The sequence below is a fragment of the Gadus chalcogrammus genome, chromosome 5, assembly GCF_026213295.1.
Source record: "Gadus chalcogrammus isolate NIFS_2021 chromosome 5, NIFS_Gcha_1.0, whole genome shotgun sequence".
NCBI lineage: Eukaryota > Metazoa > Chordata > Actinopteri > Gadiformes > Gadidae > Gadus > Gadus chalcogrammus.
Genome location: NC_079416.1, coordinates 83,270 through 101,842, shown reverse-complemented (window position 1 = coordinate 101,842; position 18,573 = coordinate 83,270). Strand labels below are relative to the sequence as shown.

At 44.8% G+C, this 18,573-nt stretch overlaps 1 protein-coding gene and 1 pseudogene across 1 annotated transcript; both read right to left on the bottom strand.

Moving 5' to 3' along the window:
* Window positions 1-9,597: 9,597 nt before the first annotated feature.
* LOC130383291 (5S ribosomal RNA) lies at window positions 9,598-9,717 on the bottom strand (annotated as a pseudogene).
* Window positions 9,718-13,570: 3,853 nt separating this feature from the next.
* On the bottom strand, window positions 13,571-17,959 carry LOC130382661 (coiled-coil domain-containing protein 106-like). The gene is made up of 4 exons (XM_056590528.1): window positions 17,932-17,959; window positions 17,653-17,856; window positions 16,816-17,100; window positions 13,571-13,581 (listed from the first exon to the last, which is right to left on the bottom strand). Exons 1-4 carry the CDS (start codon window positions 17,957-17,959, stop codon window positions 13,571-13,573), a joined length of 528 nt encoding a protein of 175 aa, XP_056446503.1.
* Between the last annotated feature and the right edge of the window lie 614 nt (window positions 17,960-18,573).

The window sequence follows — 18,573 nt, the reverse complement described above, 5'->3', positions numbered from 1 at the left end:
TATTTGGTGCTGCTTAGTGTGAGAGAGAGAGCGAGAGAGACAGAGAGAGAGGCCTGATTCATAAATTAACAAATGCCAGTGACAGTAAAGGTGTTGGCAAGCTGTAACAAATATGCATTAGCAACCTTTGCTGGTTTAAGTGAATTCACCATCCTCTTTAGGGTAACTAGGCTTGGAGGTTTGGAGAGCGAAAGAGAAGAGCAAATGATTGGGAGTAGGAGAAGGGAGGTAAGGATGATAGTAGGATCTCATGTTAGCCAGGCCTGCCTCAAAATTGGCTGTGTCGCACACACGCACTTGTGTATGTCACCATGGGTAAATCTTTCACATGCACTGTAGGCCTACGAAGTGCGCAACCATTCTCAGCACTTCATTTTAGGAACTATCAATGTTGTACATTGTAACAACAAGCCTGCGTGAAGTTTTAACTTGTCTCTCATGATGTTAGTGCTGCTTGTGTTATTTCACAGTCGTCATGAGCAAGAGGAAGCAAGAGGGTTGCAGAGACATTCGGCAATGTTTTGCCTCGTCTCAGAAAATAAGCAAAGTAACTAAAGAGGGGTGAGAAAATGAGAAGTGTTAGCCTATCAGTTGTAGCATTACAGTACAGTAGAGTTAATAGACTACAAAAAACTAGCCATAGAATTATTGTCATTCAGATCAAAAGTGGTTTGTTGACTATCTGAGAAAGGAACAGTACTTGTTATCTGATAATATTTCTTCCCTGTGGCATGTCCACCTTGGTGGATGAAAGGATGAAAGCAGTGTGTGTCAATCTGGTAGTGACATAGAGGTGAGTAGCCTAAGAGAGGAGTTCTGGAAACTAATAGAGCCTTGGCTTTTCCTATGTTCAATGAAATTTGTAAGTTACTTTGGATAATACCGTAAATATTAATGGTTTAACCGAATTGTGACATTAGAGCAGAATCCTCTTGGCAGTGGCACTGATGTTTATGGTGTGTTTCAGTAGTCTACTGGTAAATAGTTTGCTGATATCTGTGATATTATTCCTTCCATGTTTCCTCTGTTGTGTTCAGAGTAGAGCTAGTGAGCCAGCGGGAGAGACAGAAAGTTTGGAGGATGAAAGCACAGGGAGAGTTTGTCAATCTAGTCGTGGCATATAGGTGAGTCGCCTAAGAGAGGAGTAAATATGAAAGGTTAAGACCGAATCATGACATTCATGCAGAATCCTGTTAACACACATGTATATAGTGCAGGGTTGTCAAAAAAGATTATTGTCTCGGCTGTTCTTCGTTTAGCCGTGGGTACAGAAGGCGAGGTAGCTCGACGCGCTTCCAAACAATTCCAAGCATTCGCGATTTCAAAAAATGATTGTATTTATTTTACAGCTCCAAAAAAGAACAAAACTTTCTTCTAAATAAAGGAAAACTTACTGGCAAACGAATAAATCATTGAAAGCAACGAGTGAACTTATATAAGCGGTCGAAAGACTTTTTTAACCCACCGCCTCTTTTCCCTTGACACTTAGTTTATTCATCCGAACCAAACACACACCTGGCCTAAGTACCTGAGCAGTGCGTAAAGCCCGCCCACAGACCCCTACAGCAGGTATCAGAAAACAAAGCAGCCGTAAATAGTATTAATAATATGCTAAATAAACTATTCAAAATTTAGCTTTCATTTCACAATTTCTATTTCCGTAAACAACAAACAAGTCAGACATAAGAGTGAATAGAAAATCAATAGACTCGTTAAAACGGCTGTGACAATTATACTGAGATACTAATCAAGTTCAAGTTCAAGTTCAAGTGTACTTTATTGTCAAAAATCTATGTAACAGGGTTAGCACAGAAGTTTGAAATTGCGTTTGGCCAGACTCCAATGTGTAGTTAAAAAAAACATTTAAATAAGACATTGACAATAAACACACACACACACACACACACACACACACACACACACACACACACACACACACACACACACACACACACACACACACACACACACACACACACACACACACACACACATAGCAGCAGAAGTACAATCAGTGGTCACAAGGTGCAACAGTAAAGTAAAGTGCAACAGTAAAGTGCCAGTGACATGGTGAAGTTCATGTGGTTTTCTTCAGTGTGTTGATGAGTCTGATGGCTTGTGGAAAGAAGCTGTTACTCAGTCTGCTTGTGCGGGACCGCAGGCTGCGGTACCGCTTCCCTGATGGTAGAAGGGAGAACAGACTGTGTGCTGGATGAGTTGTGTCTTTGATGATGTTCATTGCCCGCTTGGAACAGTGTGAAGTGTACAGTTTCTGAATGGCTGGTAGGGGTGACCTGATGATCTTTTCTGCTGTCCTCACCACCCTCTGCAGTGCCTTCTTGTCTGCAGCTAGACAGCTGCCATGCCAGACAGAGACGTTGCTGGTCAGGATGCTCTCAATAGCACCTCTGAAGAAGGTGGTGAGGGCAGAAGTGGGGAGGTCAGCTCTTCTCATCCTTCTCAGGAAGTAGAGTCGTGTCTGCGCCTTCTTGACCAGCGCGGTGGTGTTGGTAGTCCATGAGAGGTCATTCGTGATGTGCACTCCCAGGAACTTTGTGCTTTTCACAGACTCTACTGCACTGCCGTTGATGATGAGTGGGATGTGTGTTGGTTGTTCCTTCCTGAAGTCTACAGTAATTTCTTTTGTTTTGTTGACGTTGAGAAGCAGATTGTTCCTCTCACACCAGTTGATGAGTAGCTGTACCTCCTCTCTGTATGCTGAGTCATCATTGTCTTTGATGAGGCCCACCACTGTTGTGTCATCTGCAAATTTGATGATGTGATTCGTTTCAAATTTGGCACAGCAGTCGTGGGTCATCAGCGTGAACAGCAGGGGGGATAGCACACATCCTTGCGGCACCCCCGTGTTTATGATGGTGGTCGCTGAGGAGTTGTTTCCGACTCTGACTGTCTGCGGTCTGTTAGTAAGAAAGTCCAGCAGCCAGTTGCACAGTGAAGTGCTGATGCCTATTTTACTCAGCTTGTCCACAAGATGTTGGGGGATGACGGTGTTGAACGCAGAGCTGAAGTCTATGAACAACATCCGTGCGTGACTGTTTTTGTTCTCCAGATGAGCCAGGCAGAGGTGGAGTGCTGTTGCTATGGCGTCATCAGTGGAGCGCTTGGGGCGGTAGGCAAATTGGTATGGATCCAGAGTAGTGGGGAGGGTGGATGTTAGGTGGGCCTTTACCAGTCTCTCAAAGCACTTCATCATGATGGGGGTGAGTGCTATGGGTCTGTAATCGTTCAGTGATGATACCGGTGACTTCTTGGGTAGTGGTACGATGGTGGTAGCTTTGAAACTTGCTGGTATGATGGCTTGGTTCAGAGAGGTGTTGTAGATGTCTGTGAGGACGTCGGTGAGTGAGTCTGCACAGTCTCTGAGCACACGCCCGGGTATGTTGTCAGGACCTGCAGCTTTCCTGGGGTTCACCTTGAGTAGGGTCGTCCTCACGTCCGCTGGGTCTAGTTGAAGTGTTGTGCTGTCAGGGCTTACGTTTTTTTTTTTGGGTGTTGTGGTGTTATTTTCTTCAAACCGGCTGAAGAAGGTGTTGAGTGAGTTGAGGAAGTCTGTGTTGTCCTCACACGGTGGGGGGGATGGTTTGTAGTCTATGACTGACTGGATGCCTTGCCACAGGCGTCTTGGGTCCTTTGTGTCAGTGAAGTATGAGTTTATTTTTTGTCCATATGCACGCTTGGCTGCTCTCACGCCCCGGTGCAAGTTGGCCCTGGCAGACTTGAGGGCCTCCTTGTCCCCAGACTTGAAAGCAATGTTGCGTGCCCTCAGGAGCTCACGTACCTCCCTGGTGAACCAGGGTTTTTCGTTTGCTCTCACTGTAATGTCCTTGGTGACGGTTACATCTTCCATGCATTTTGTTATGTATCCAGTTACAGAGTCTGTGTATTCGGTGAGGTTGACGTCCTGGTTGGTGGTGGCCGCCTGCCTGAAAACCGACCAGTCTGTGCATTCAAAACAGTCCTGTAGAGCTGCTGTGGAGCCCTCTGGCCAGGCCCTGATCTGTTTCACAGTTGGCTTGCTTCTCGTCAACAGAGGTCTGTAGGCTGGGATTAGCATAACAGAGAGATGGTCTGATGAACCCAGGTGGGGGTGGGGAACAGCTCTGAAGGCCTGTCTGATGTTGATGTAGACCTGGGCCCCGTTTCCCGAAAGCGTCGTTAGCCTAAGTGGATCGTGAAGTGCGTCGAAAGGGCATCGTAGAGTTTTCACCGCGTTTCCCGAAAGCATCGTGGGGAACGAACGTCTTGAAAACGCTCGTAGCTAACGAGTACTCCAGGGGTGCTCGTAGGTACTCGTAGGACGCTAAGAGCATCGTCAGCTATAGCCTCAGTGGCGACACCATCGGACATTCCGTCTATTGGATGCGTTTTATTAAAACGCATTGCGCCTTTATGTTCTTAGTTTGGTAATTAATAAAGATTATGAATTAATTTATTAACAAAGATGTTAAAATGGGCAAAATAAAACGGGAAAATGTTTGCGCAGGCAGGGCACTCAAAATGTGTGAGAGAAAGTGGGGGGATTTGTGCAGACTGACATAGGCTACTCATAAAACGTAGCATAAAATAATGTAAAAAATAAAATAAAATTTAAAAAAATAAAATAAATTAAAAATAAAGAAATAGAATAAATTATAAAAACCAAGCAAAGGAGCAGGCAAAAGGCTGGGATATGGTGGGGATTGGTCACGTTGACGGGAATGTTTAGTGACATGTGGGAGGGTGGAGGGGGTTAAAAAAAAGTCTTAATCACTCTTCGACGCGCATGAAAACCAGCCGCGTAGTTATGAGGGAGGCCGTCCTCACACCGATCTTCCTCGTCGTCATCGTCCTCAGCGTCCTCCGGTTCAAGCAATGCCACCCCAGCCTTAGCTGCAATGTTGTGCAACATAGCCGTCACACATATCACGGCGCATGACTTGGCCGGCGAAAACTGGAGCCCTCCGCCTGACCTGTGAAGGCATCTAAAGCGCAACTTCCACCTCCCGATCGTGCACTCAACGATGCACCGGGCCAGACGGTGGGCTTCGTTGTATTCCTCATCAATACATACCTTACCCTATTTCCGGAGGGGCATTTATAGCCAATCAAATTATCAATCAAGGAAACCCTTATGCGGAATCAGATTAAGTCGGCTCTCTTTGCTGCGCAAAGCATGTTTCAGAAATCAGCCCATTAAGATAAATGTAGTTGTCAGTCACACAAGCTATTTTTAATTGTTTGTCATATGGAATTATTTCAGGGGGGAAAATGCCGTGAAACGCACAGTGCATTCAGGATTAGGACTGATATATGTCGGTTTCAGCCTAATCAATTGTGTTTTAATGTCTTTAGCATTCATATAATTGCAGTCTATTTTTTTCGTAGGCTACTCTGCTGTTGTCCTTGATGGGGATATATTTTAACCCTTTTTAACACAATTTTCCTGCGACATTCCTGCGTCTCCCCCTCCTACGGAGCCCATTTCAGCACCGTGTCAGTAGACAGTTACAATCCTACGACGTCGTGAGTGCAGCGAATGCGCGTTCACGTTAAGAGGAGTTTCGGGAAACGCTCCAAAGAAATTATCGATGGATCGCAAGATCCATCGGGAGAATGATCGTACGAGCGAAGATCCATCGTTATCGGGAAACGGGGCCCTGGTCAAGTGTGTTCTCTCCCCTTGTTGCAAAGTTCACACACTTGTGATAGTGTGGCATTACTGTTTTCAATTTGGCCTGATTAAAATCGCCAGCGATTACGCAGACCGAGTCCGGGTGTGTGTTTTGTAGTGTACTCACAGACTTGTACAGAATGGAGAGTGCCTACTTTGTGTTGGTGCTGGGGGGAAGGTAAACAGCTGTGATGTTGACGGTATTGAATTCACGCGGCAGGTAGAATGGACGGCAGTTGAGGGTTAAAAACTCAATGTTCTCTGAGCAGTGACTTGTAATGACTGCTGCGTTTGTACACCAGTTGTTATTGATATAAATGCACACACCACCTCCTCGAGATTTACCCGTGCTGGCGTGGTTTCTGTCAGCGCGGAATGTTGTAAACCCATCCAGTTTAATTACGCTGTCCGGAACGTTGTTGTGAAGCCACGTCTCGGTTAGGATGATCGCGTTCCATTCTCTTACGTTTCTATGTGTGGTTAAATCCAGCTTGAGATAATCCATTTTGTTTTCTAAAGAGCGGACGTTCGATAGGAGAATAGATGGTAGTGCTGTTTTGTGAGGGTTTCTTTTCAAGCGGTGTGTGATGCCGGCTCGGCAACCTCGCCTTATCCTCCGTCCTGTGCTCGGCCTCCACTGCCGCATCAGCTGCTTCCAGTTTCGGCTGGTGGGGGTGGGGGAGCCCGCTGTCATGGAGGGTCCGTTGTCACGGGACATTATTCCTAGACCGGGAAGAGTTTCGCGATCCGAGGCGAAGTTAACTCCGGACATATCCTTTGTGCTGTTTAATCGATCAAAATTAAAAAAAATAATATCGGATTAGATACTTATGTGCAACATTATCGATACTAAAATCGCTGTCATCATCTTCATCTCTTTTTTTTTCTCGCCTCCTTCAGTTGACACACAACTCTACACAGCAGCGTTGCAGTTGCTAATATAGCAATATAATAATTATTATGTCAAATTTCATTCAAGGTTACAAAACATTGTCTAATGTATGTATTCATAGATTAATCCATAACTACCGTAATCAGAAAACATTTAGGTTATGTCCTTGACATGTCTAATTCTTTAACAGTGCATCATTCAATACGGCTAATGGTTTCACCATGAGATTAGCTCAGTGCGCTCTCTCGTGAAACTCATCTATGTACTTATTAAACAAGTGGATGAAAATATCAGAAAATCTATATTTTCTGAGGGGTAACAAAAGTTTTGGGGTGACTTCTATTTAGGTCCATGAGATAGATGCACCTGGGTGGGTTTTACTCAGCATTGGCAAATGTGATGGTTATGCAATAAAAAATGTAATGGAAGTAAGAACTGGCTGGATTTTGTGTCCTTGTTGTGGTGGTGCAGGTGTTTGTTTGTGTGTGTTTTGTAAAAAAGACAAAACATCAATGAATGTAATGTGGAAAAAAAAGGACTGGATTGGTTGAAATATTGTGGAGCACAAAATGTTATATTTAATTTAAAAAGTAAAGGAAAACAGAGCTCTGAAGTATATGTGTGTCATCCTTTTCCTAATTTCAAGTCTTCCACACTCCCTGACTGCTTGGTCACATCCAGTATTAAGGTGTTTTAAACATCCATCCCTAAAAAGGTCTTCAAAATTAGGTGCAAGGTATTGAGATTTTGCTCTCAGAGTGCACCAGATTAATGCATGTTCAAAATCTTTGCCTCGGGGGGGGGCGGACCCCGCCCCCAGGCATTTGTCCCCCCCAATGTTGAAACCATGGCTACACCTCTGCCACCTCCCAATGTCCTCCTCATACATTCTCTCATTCTTCCTCCTCAATATACATTCTCTCTTTCTTTTTGTACTTTTCTTCTCTCAGCAACTCACCATTCATACACCACACGCCCCTCCCCTCTCCTCTCAAACCCCTGACCTAAGTTAAACCCTAACACCATGTGATCGTTGAGTGCAGTAACCCTATAATCAACTCTCTCTATCCTACCTGCTATGCCCTTTGTGCTCAAGACTAAATCTATCCTACTCTGTTTTAACACCCCTCTCACCGCTTGCCTCCTTGAAAAAACCCTCCCCTCTGGATTCCTTTCTCTCCACACATCTATTAAACCTTTCACTCTCATAACCTCTTTCAACACACCTCTTGACGAGAGATTCTTGAAACACACACTCGCATCCAACCTCCCACACCACACGTTAAAGTCCCCCACCACCATACAGTTCTGACCACACATTCCTCCCAATCCCTCAAAGAAAATCGACATCTTTTACCAAAGTGCTCAAAAGTAATTCCTATCACCCACCCATCACCATCATCCACACACTTTGTCGCATTCTCAACCGCTCCCCTTTTCACTAAAATTGCTACCCCTCTTGATTTAACACCACCATTATTCACATACATCTCCCCCATCCATTCTCTCTGAACCACCCTCATAACCTCCACATCCCAATGTGTCTCTTGTAAACATATTATTTCTGCCTCACACACCATCAAGATTTGCTGCCTCCTGTCCCTTAGCCCATTAGCATTAAAAGAAGATATCTTGATCATTAAAAGTATAAATGAGAAAAGATTCCACATGTTATGTTATCATTTGCACTTTTCTTCCCCTTACCTTGTCTCTGCTTCCTCCCCAGTGGTCTTTTCCTATTTGCAGCCACCTCCTCCAAGTTTTCCCCATCACTGTCTGTTATGTCCGAAGTCGCCCACTTCCACCCTAAGTGCCTCTCCCCCGTAATCTCCCTTGTCCCCTCACTTCCCTCTTCATGTCCCCCCACAGTCATTCCACTCTTTTCCCTGTTCTTCTCCCCTCCTTTAGCTCCCTCCGCCGCGCCTCCTTTCGCTCGTCCGTCCCTCTCGCCGCACTGTCCACGCTGCTGCCGATCTTCTCCCTTTCCTTCTCTCCTCCCGTCTCCCTTGTCTCTTCCGCTGCCGTCTCGTCCTCTCCCATTCCTTCCTGCTCCTCATCCTCATCCATCTGCTCTCCTTCCCCGCCGACTCCCACGCTACTCTCTTCCGCTCCATTCGCCTCATTTCCGCTTCCTCCTTCTCCTCCCTCTCCTCTCGGTCGCTCCTCCTCCTCGCCGACATCCATCTCCTGGCTCCCGCCTTCCCTTCCTTGTTGCCTCTGTTCCTCTTCTGTTCTGCACTCTCTTGCGTAGTGCCCCTGTTTATGGCACCTGTGGCATCTGAAATCTGGGCAATCCCTCAGAATATGCCCCGGTTGGATACACATCCTTCACACCTTCTCCTGTTTATCGTGGATCACTAAATCATTAAATTTAACTTTAAGAAACCTGGTCCCGTCTGCTATTTTGGTACCGGCCCACATTCTCCTTTTAATAGGTGATACAGCTGAGACCCCCCACCCTTGTAGTTTCCCGATAATGTCCCTGTCCGAGGTGTATGCCGGCAGCTCCAAAAACGAAACCACCGTTTCGTCATTAGTGAGCTCTTTCGCAATTACACTAATCCCTCTTATTTTGAAACCGTCTATCAATTTCTTTTTCCCACTGAGATGTCCCATTGTTAATTCATATTTTTTCAGTCCAATTTTCCGGCAAGCCATCAGCTCCTTCGTAGCTTTCATCACTTCCATCATCGTTACTGTGTCTTCACCGATCAGTTCCACACTCACTGTCAGTTCTTTAGCATATGTATTTTCTTTATCTCCAGCCTCTTCTCCCCTCTGGTCTTTCTTTCTGTGATCTACTCCATTCAAGCCTTTTCCGTTGCCATTTTGTCCGTCCACGGGATAATCCTCGCCAAAACAATGGGAGATCTGGGAGATGTATAGAGAAAAAAAAAAAGAAAGTACCTTCTCAAGCACAAACGATCCAAAAACACTACACTGCTCTGTGCAGTCTTACTCTTCGCACACCTGAACGGTATCAGACCAAACGCGATCGGGCGTACTTTTTTCTTTTTTTGGCGTCACCCCTCACTACTTACAGCACCTAGTCTTCCGAGGAGATCTCCCATCCAAGTACTAACCAAGCCCGACCCTGCTTAGCTACCGAGATCTGACGAGATCGGGGGTGTTTCAGGGTGGTATGGCGGTAAGGAATTTTTGTCGGGACCATATTAGCTTTTATACAGGAGGAGCACGTAAGGAGTGAGAGTTCTACCTTGACCAGAGACGGGACTTGTACAGAAACAATGATTAGATCCATAATGAATGATAGAAATGAATGAATGAATATGTTATTCCAGACTCAGAGTTCCATATTTGAACGCATTGCATTACACTGCTTGGGCGTCATCGTTTGCGTGATGTTTTGAAGAAACGTAGCGTTGCAAAACCTGGGATGGTCTACAGTGGACCGCCGTCATTGCAGCTCTCTGCTGCTCCCTGCTAGCAGCGTCACTACACTGTCCACATGTTTCACAAATAGAGTTTGGAGAGACGTTGTCAGTGTCTGTATGTTGCTTAAATTCTCAATCAAAAATTCTTTAAAGGTCCCATGACATGAAAATCTCACTTTGTGAGGTTTTCTAACATAAATATGAGTTCCCCTAGCCTGCCTATGGTCCCCCAGTGGCTAAAACTTGCGTTTGGTGTAAAACTAGCACTAGCTGTTCTGCTCGCCTTTGAAAAAACGGAGGCTCAAGCGCGCTGATTTGGAATGTCTGTGTTCATGACGTCATCAGGAATCTCAGCTCCTCCCCTTACTCTGCCTGGCCCGCCCAGAGACGTTGGCCCGCCAATGAGACTCGACCGTGCGAGCGCCACATGTGTGTGTGTGTGAATACACACACTGTAACGCAAGTGTTTCTTGTCGGTTCTTTGACGTGTCTTGTATTTCCACAACGAGACTGTCGTGGGGGTTATCTGAGCCATGGTTGAGAAGGAATTGGGGGAAAGGAACTTTGGTTTGACTCGCTGAAGTACATGAACTGCGACATCCCGCCAGTTGCCGCGAGGCACCATCGCCCGGCAGCCGGCAGCAGGCAGCAGGCAGCGAGCGGTTCAGTCAACTTCAGGTTGATGTGAATGTGGAAGAACCAGAGACGTCGCAGAACCCGACAAAGTCGTTTGTGATTCATAATATCGTCTGGAGGCGCACACAATATGTTATATGATATAGATATCTATGTATTATATGATATTATTTAGATATAGAGCTCCAGGACTGTAACGCAAGTGTTGTACACTTCCTTGTTATTTGGATAACCATTCTGCTGTTGGTGTGATGGCGCATAACACGTCGGACTCTCGTCTCTGGTATTTCTACAACGAGACTCGTATTGGGGGTTATCTCAGCCAAAGTTGAGAATGAATTGGGGGGAAGGAACTTTGGCTTTGACTCCCTCAAGAACATGAACTAATGGTTCAGCCGTTATACTGTACAATAATGCAGATAACGGACAACCCTGCCTAACTGACCTGTCTAATCTAAAACTATCCGTCAATACCCCGTTACACTTAACCCTACTCTTTTCACTGCTATACAATAATCAAATCCACTTCACTAACCTATCCCCAAAACCAAATCTCTCTAGCGCCCTAAACATAAACTCATGTTCTACCCTATCAAAAGCTTTGTTAAAATCGACACTCAAAACTACACCTCCATCTTCTTTCATATGCCTCACTACATCCCTAACTGACCCTATCGTGTCCGCTATATCTCTCCTTGGAATACTGTAAGCTTGCGTTGATGAAACTATGGTCCCTACTACCGACTTAATCCGATTAGCTAAAGTTTTGGCCAGTACCTTATAGTCAGTGTTCAACAGACTCAACCCTCTGTAATTCCCTAACTGCAATTTACGACTATTCTTGTACAGTACCGCTATTAACCCCGTCGACATCGACTTACTAACCGTCCCTAACCTTTCCATTTCCCAATATACCTTTCATAAAATTGGACATAACAACTCACTAAAGCACTTGTAAAACTCTGCCGGCAATCCATCAGAGCCAGGACTCTTGTTATTGGACAGGCTGCTGATGGCCGCCATCACCTCCGACTCTACTAACTCACACTCATATACTTCCCTATCACTATCCGATAACACATGCTCAACCATCCCTAATATCTTGTCCACACTATCCTTATCTACATAGCCTTTGCTAAATAAATCACTGTAAAACCCCTGCACTCTCTCCAACACACCCACAAAATCATTTACCACTTCCCCTCTCTCATCCTCTATCGGAGCTATTTATGTTCTACCCTGTTTTCTGTTTTTCCAGCCCCAAAAAGAAAGACATACATTTCTCCCCATCCACCGCATGCTGCGCCCGACTCCTAACTATCGCCCCTTTACATCTCTCCCTTTCATAAGATTCTAATTCCCCTTTAATGCCTATGTAGTCAGCTAAGTCCCTATTCACATCGTCATCTAACCTCCTCAATTCCTCAGCCATTCGCTCTCTCAATACACATTCCGTCCTCCTCTTTACTTGACTCCGCTTTTTACAATATTTTATGCTCAACATTTTCACCTTCATCTTTACACATTCCCACCATTCACACACGTCTGCATCATACCCCTCCACTTCATTTGCTCCTTAACACACCCTCTCATCATCTCAGTATACTCGCTCTCCTCCAACACACTTGTATTCAAACACCAAACTCCCCCCCCTGTCCCTCTACTTCTGTCACCCATCTGAAAGATTATTGCTGCATGTTCACTATAACCGGTGAATTTATACTGTACACTGCTCAAAGCATCAGCGATGTCCTGCCGTGCTAAACATAAATCGATCCTACTTTGCTTTAGCATCCCGTTCACTATCTGCCTCCTAGAAAATTCCCTCTTGGCAGCATTTCTAATGTTAAGTATTTTAAGAAGCTGCATTACCCTCACATAACCACTAGGAAGCAGGACCAAACATATAAGCCGTAGATACTATACATAGCCACAAGGGGAGCAAGACCTTATTGAAGGCTGCTCCCTCCACAGAAGGCATCACCTTTAGTTAGGTGAAGAAGCCGAAGCCATTACGTCACCCCGGCCACGCCCACTACATAGGACACGCCCACTTGACGTCCCCTAGCGGGTGATTCGAAGCTAGGAGCCCAGAGATCAATAGGTAGACGGCAGAGAGCCACCGGGCCTAAGCCCGGGGGCTTGAAGTAGATAACGGTATTTTCCTCTCCACGCGTTAGATACAATTCCCTCCCTTAAGCTTCATAGTTACCATACCGAAACATGCCTACTTTATAACAAATAAAGTGAGTTAAAAGCAACCCGGGATTGGACTATTTTCTTCGAAGAATGCAGCAATACTAACCCTCCACACATCCACCAAACCCCCATCCTCAATCATTTTTAACAAACCCTTCCGGGCTGAATCCTGTCTAAAACTATCTCCCCTATACATTAAAATCATCCACGAGAACACAATTCCTATTGCAGAGCAAACCAAGAGAGATAAAATATAACCTTTTTTCCGCTTCTCTGTTCGGTGCATATACATTAATTAGTGTTACGTATTTTAAGAACATAAGCTGCCCCCACATAGCCTCTAGGAAGCAGATTCAAACTGACTTATGACGTATGTTATGCTACGTCTGACGCATGATACTAGCGCGTATGTAGCTGTGTTTCTGGTACTGATCGGGACCAATGAGGCATAGACTATATCGTGCTTCGCCCTTTAACCCAATAGTGATAGCCTTAAAGGCGAAGCCTATACGACATAGAACGATAGTTACGTATTGTAACTCTAGATTCTATGAGTATAGGCGCAGCCTTTTAAGTGTCGGCCTCATTGTCCTTTAAATAGCTGAAGAAAAGCTGTTTATTGGGAGCAGAACGTCCGCCGGCGCCCGCCTATATCTGCGAAATGCGGACGTCGTTGAGGCAAGCCGCACGCGGACGTAATTGAGGCCCACGCTGTTGGTGGGCGGGGATTACAAATGCTGCGCCTATACTCATAGAATCTAGAGTTACAATACGTAACTATCGTTTCACTGGAGAGTGGGAGAAGGGGGGAGAGGAGGAGGAGATTCACGAAGGGGGATAGAAGGAGGGAGGGGAGAGGGGGGTGTTGGATTCACGAGGAGGAGGAGGGTGCGGAGGGAGGGTGGTGGTGTGGGGGTTTCACTGAGACAGTGGGAGAAGGGGGTGGAGGAGATTACGAGGAGGGTGCGGAGAGAGGGGGGGGTAGAGGTGGGGGGAGGGGTCCTCGGGTGTAACGCCCCGTGCCCACTACCTCCGTCAGTTGTCCGTTGCCCATTGACTTTGAATGGGGACGGTCGCGCAATGCATTGTGGATCCGTCCGTTGACTTGGAGCGTTCGCCACCGTCAGAAAGTTGAAAAATGTTCAACTTTTTCGGCAGCGACGGTTCCGTCATCCAATCAGATCGCGTATGCAAATTTAAGCACTGTGACGCGACTCGGGCTCTGACGATACTGGAAAGGGGGAAAGCGGGTCTTCTTGCCTCGCAACAAGCAGGAAGAAGCGGGAAGAACCCGGCGAAGCGATTTGATTGGCTGACGGTTGCCTCTGCAAAGACTACTCCCCCATCCGTCAGCCACGCCTTCCCACGTCCGTTGACTGACGGTGCAGTGGGCACGAGGCGTAAGGGGCCTGGAGTTAGGGAGGTGGGGACTTTACGAGCGAAAGGGGTCAGGGGGGGAACTCGTACCTTAATTATTCATCGTCTTTAATAACAAAATACCAACAGACTTGAATGTAAAATGTAAGCATGCATTCCAGGGTGGTATCAGCGGATGAATTGTGTGTAGTTATTATAAAGTGTTACTCCATCCCTAGAATCTATCCACTCCGAACGTCCGCTACTGCTTATTGAGCTACTGCTTAGGAACACAGACTGTGCCGGCCTTAGGAAAGGTCAGAAGAATGGGAGAAGTGAAAGATAGTAAGGATTGGAACTCTCGTTAATATACTATTTTGGCCCGATCTACACAGAGACCAATAGTGGAGGACTTCACCTCGCACCCAGTACCAAGAACAATCGTTAACGAGTACTCAAAACAACTCAAGAGTGGGGCATGAAAGACAAAGCCACTCTGTGGGGGGGGGGGGGGGGGGGGGGGGGCTTTGAAACGCAGAGGGCAAGTGTATTTATGAGGAAGGGGGGGAGGGAGGGCCTATTTCCAGACAGACAGACACACACATACACCAAGAGTATTTACAGATACGTCCACATGTATACATAAATATTATTCTCCCAAAGATGTCGAATGCTATACGTGTCAAAAGGTAGAATGTCGAGCGGTCTTAGGATCAGCACAAAAAGGCAGTGGTGAAGCAAAATTACTTTTATTTCCATTTTCTTCTCACATAACAGAGCATATACAGAGAGCACATGGCCTAGCTTCCGCCTTCTAGCTCCCCCCATCGGGACTGACACGCCTCCCTTATATCAGCTGACCCGAGATTGGTACATACCAATCCCTCAAATATCGGCGGGGGTGTTTACATATCAACTAAATATGCATCAAAACTGGTCAAAACAAATGTATCGGTAACACTTTATAATAACTACACACAATTCATCATTTATTAAGCATTTTTTACCTATTGGGTAATGGTTTGTTCGCCATTAGTTATTTATTGTTCATACATAACGTATCATTAGTAAAGCATTTCTTCACACAGTTATAAATGGGTTTGTTCATAGTAAATAAGCCTTCTAAAAAACTATTAAATAATGGTTTGTTCACCATTAGTTATTTATTGTTCATACATAACGTATCATTAGTAAAGCATTTTTTCACAGTTATAAATGTTTGTTCATAGTAAATAAGCCTTCTAAAAAAGTAATTTTACCATTATTATCTAGGTGCTTAGGAATGTATAAGGCCGGTTAAAACCTGGAAGTTGATGATTAACAGACTATCTAGACCTACATTTGTTCATGCCTTAAATAAAATGTTATGATTTAGAAATAGGCCTCAACTAATAGCTGGGGTGTTAATACATATGTTACAAATACTTACCAATTAGGTTATCCATGATTAATTCATGAGTTACTACGGATTAGTTGACTACATGGTGTGAGCCCATCTAAAGTGAGCACTTTCTATGCTTTACAAAGCATTTATAAACGAATTGCAAACATAACCTGGACACAAATATGTATTATTCTATTTGGACATGCCTTCAGAACTATGCCTACGGATAGTTAGTGTTACTGAATCTTTAACAAGCACTTAACAACACTTCAATTCATGATTAACTTATGAGTTACTACGGATTAGTTGACTACATGGTGTGAGCCCATCTAGTGAGGACTTGCTATGCTTTACAAAGTATTTATAAATGAGTGGCTAGCAGATACCAAAGAGACACAAGTTAAAACAAAATATTATTTTAAGAAAAGGGAAAGAAGCTATGTGCTGAAGTGCTGAAAACGTACAAATATTTATTTTAAACTACCGTATTTTCCGGACTATAAGTCGCGGTTTTTTTGTAGTTTGGCTTGCCCTGCGACTTATATTTCGAAGCGACTTATATGCCAAAATTGTGTGTACATAATCTTCGGCCGCAAGATGGCACCGTCATTCATTAGGCCTACAACTGAACGCTGCAAGCCTACTGCACCACCGAATAAATTATATTCTCGTCGTCATCGTCCTCAATGTCCTCCGGTTCAACCAAAGCTACCCCAGCCTTAGCTGCAATGTTGTGCAACATAGCTGTCACACATATCACAGCGCATGACTTGGCCGGCGAAAACTGGAGCCCTCCGCTGGACTTGTGAAGGCATCTAGCGCAACTTCCACCTCCCGATCGTGCGCTCAGGTTTAGGACCGCGGCGCATACGCGTCCGGTGGAATCCCGGTGTCACTGAATTCGGTATACTCTCAGAACTACGAGTGGGACCGACACACCTATATTGCTATTGCAATTTTATTCAGTCTCTCCAGACTAAACGTTCTTGTTTAAATGTTTAAAAATAAATGCGACTTATACACCGATGCGACGTATATATGTTTTTTTTCCTCGTCATGGAGCATTTTTTGACTGATGCGACTAATACTCGGGAGCGACGTATAGTCCGGAAAATACGGTACATAAATTCTTCTTTTCAACAAAGAACACACAACAAAAAAATACAGATAAAATATGAACAGTGGTATTGTACAGAAAATGTAAAAATTACTTTACAGGAACACTTGTAAAGCATAATACAAAATGCACATAATTATTTCTTTTTCAGTGGTAGCAGCTTACCACTGGCTTTAAGCGTGTTGACTGCGTCAACTATTTCTACATCGCCTAGAATTGTCAAGGCACAGTGTTCCGCAAATGCTTTCAATTTTTTGGAATGGGTATACGTTTTCAAAGCTTCCTTGTACTGGTCTGGGGCAGCAATGGAAAGCTCGGCGATTGGTGCATTGACCACCACTGTATTACGGTCAACACCGACCTTTCGAAATGCCCCAGACATGGTTCCAAGCCTCTTGTAGCATTTAAGAATCTTTTTGTACCGGGCCAAAGCCTGCTCGGGATTCCGGGCTGCAATTAAGAGAACATACAATTCGTGCTATCTATAGTAGTAGTTTTTTCATTTATATTACTGTACTCATACTGTACTCATCTTTAACACACACACACACGCTATCTCCTTGCACACACACACAACGGCAACTATGCTCAGTATGTGTTGCCGGTGAGAGGCAGGAGAAGCTACAGTGGTGGAATGCCCACACACACACAGGGTGAAGGAGCACACATACACAAAATCTACTTCCCCACACACACACACACACACACACACACACACACACACACACACACACACACACACACACACACACACACACACACACACACACACCACACTATGAATCTAGTGTGGCTTGTCAGCTACACTTAAATCTGATTTCAATCTAGAATATGAGATGACCACAAGCTATTCCTCTAAAATTCACTGTGTGAGTGCTAGAAACAATCACACATGCAATGTCACATCAAATGGGAGGAGCCAGCCTGGAGAACACAACACAGCGAAGCAGGAGTGATCTAGCACCCAGGTGAGTGGAAAGTGGTGAAATTAGTATTTCTAACCTCTTTGCAGTGTTTTTTCCATTTTAACCATCTTGGATGCCTTCTTTCTCCCTTTCCCCTTCTTCTTCCTCTTCTTGTCCTCTGAGGATGAGCTGTTGGATGACTCTGAGTCGGTACTCTTTGAACTCATCTCGGAGGAAGATGAGTCCAGTGTAGAGACACTACTGGAACCGGCAGTTGCTTTGGGCTCATCTTTTTTAAGAGCTGTTTAAAAAGATTAAAATACAAACATAAGAGTCACAACACATAATACATAACAACACATATGTGCACGCATACCATGCACAGCCAGATCCTGCAAGTTCATGGTCCCACTTTTTCCCCCACTACTTTTTAAAGTAATTGTAATACTAATGTGAATGTTAAAACAACAATCACAATACTAATGTAAATTGTATTCGGGAGATATGCGAATAACAGGTACACAAACACACGCAGACTGAGAGTCAGACGTTCCTGTCATTAATTGATAGATGTAGCCTGCTGCCAAGCAATAGTAGTACTATTTCCGATCGAAGCAAAGACTGCCTCTTAAACCAGAACCTTACTAAGCGAAGACTTTAACATCATGAGTTTGCGGTTGTGTGTTAATAACAGCAGTTCAATAACCTGTTACGTATTTTAAGAATCTAAGCTACCCACACATAGACCCAATGAAGACCAAACATATTAGCCGTAAATACCATACATAGCCACAAGGGGAGCCTTACTGAAGGCTGCAATAGATACTTTATCCACAGAGGGCAGCACCACAGACCAAGCGAGGAAAACCGAGGATTACGTCCCACCGGTTTTCTCCAAGTCTTCCGGTCCTCCGAGTCCATAAGAAAGCCTCCACATCGTGGAGACAGGTAGAATTCTTCAGGCAGCGCTAGGACATTCGTGGGTTAAAGTCTTAGACCAGCTAGGAGAACACTCTCG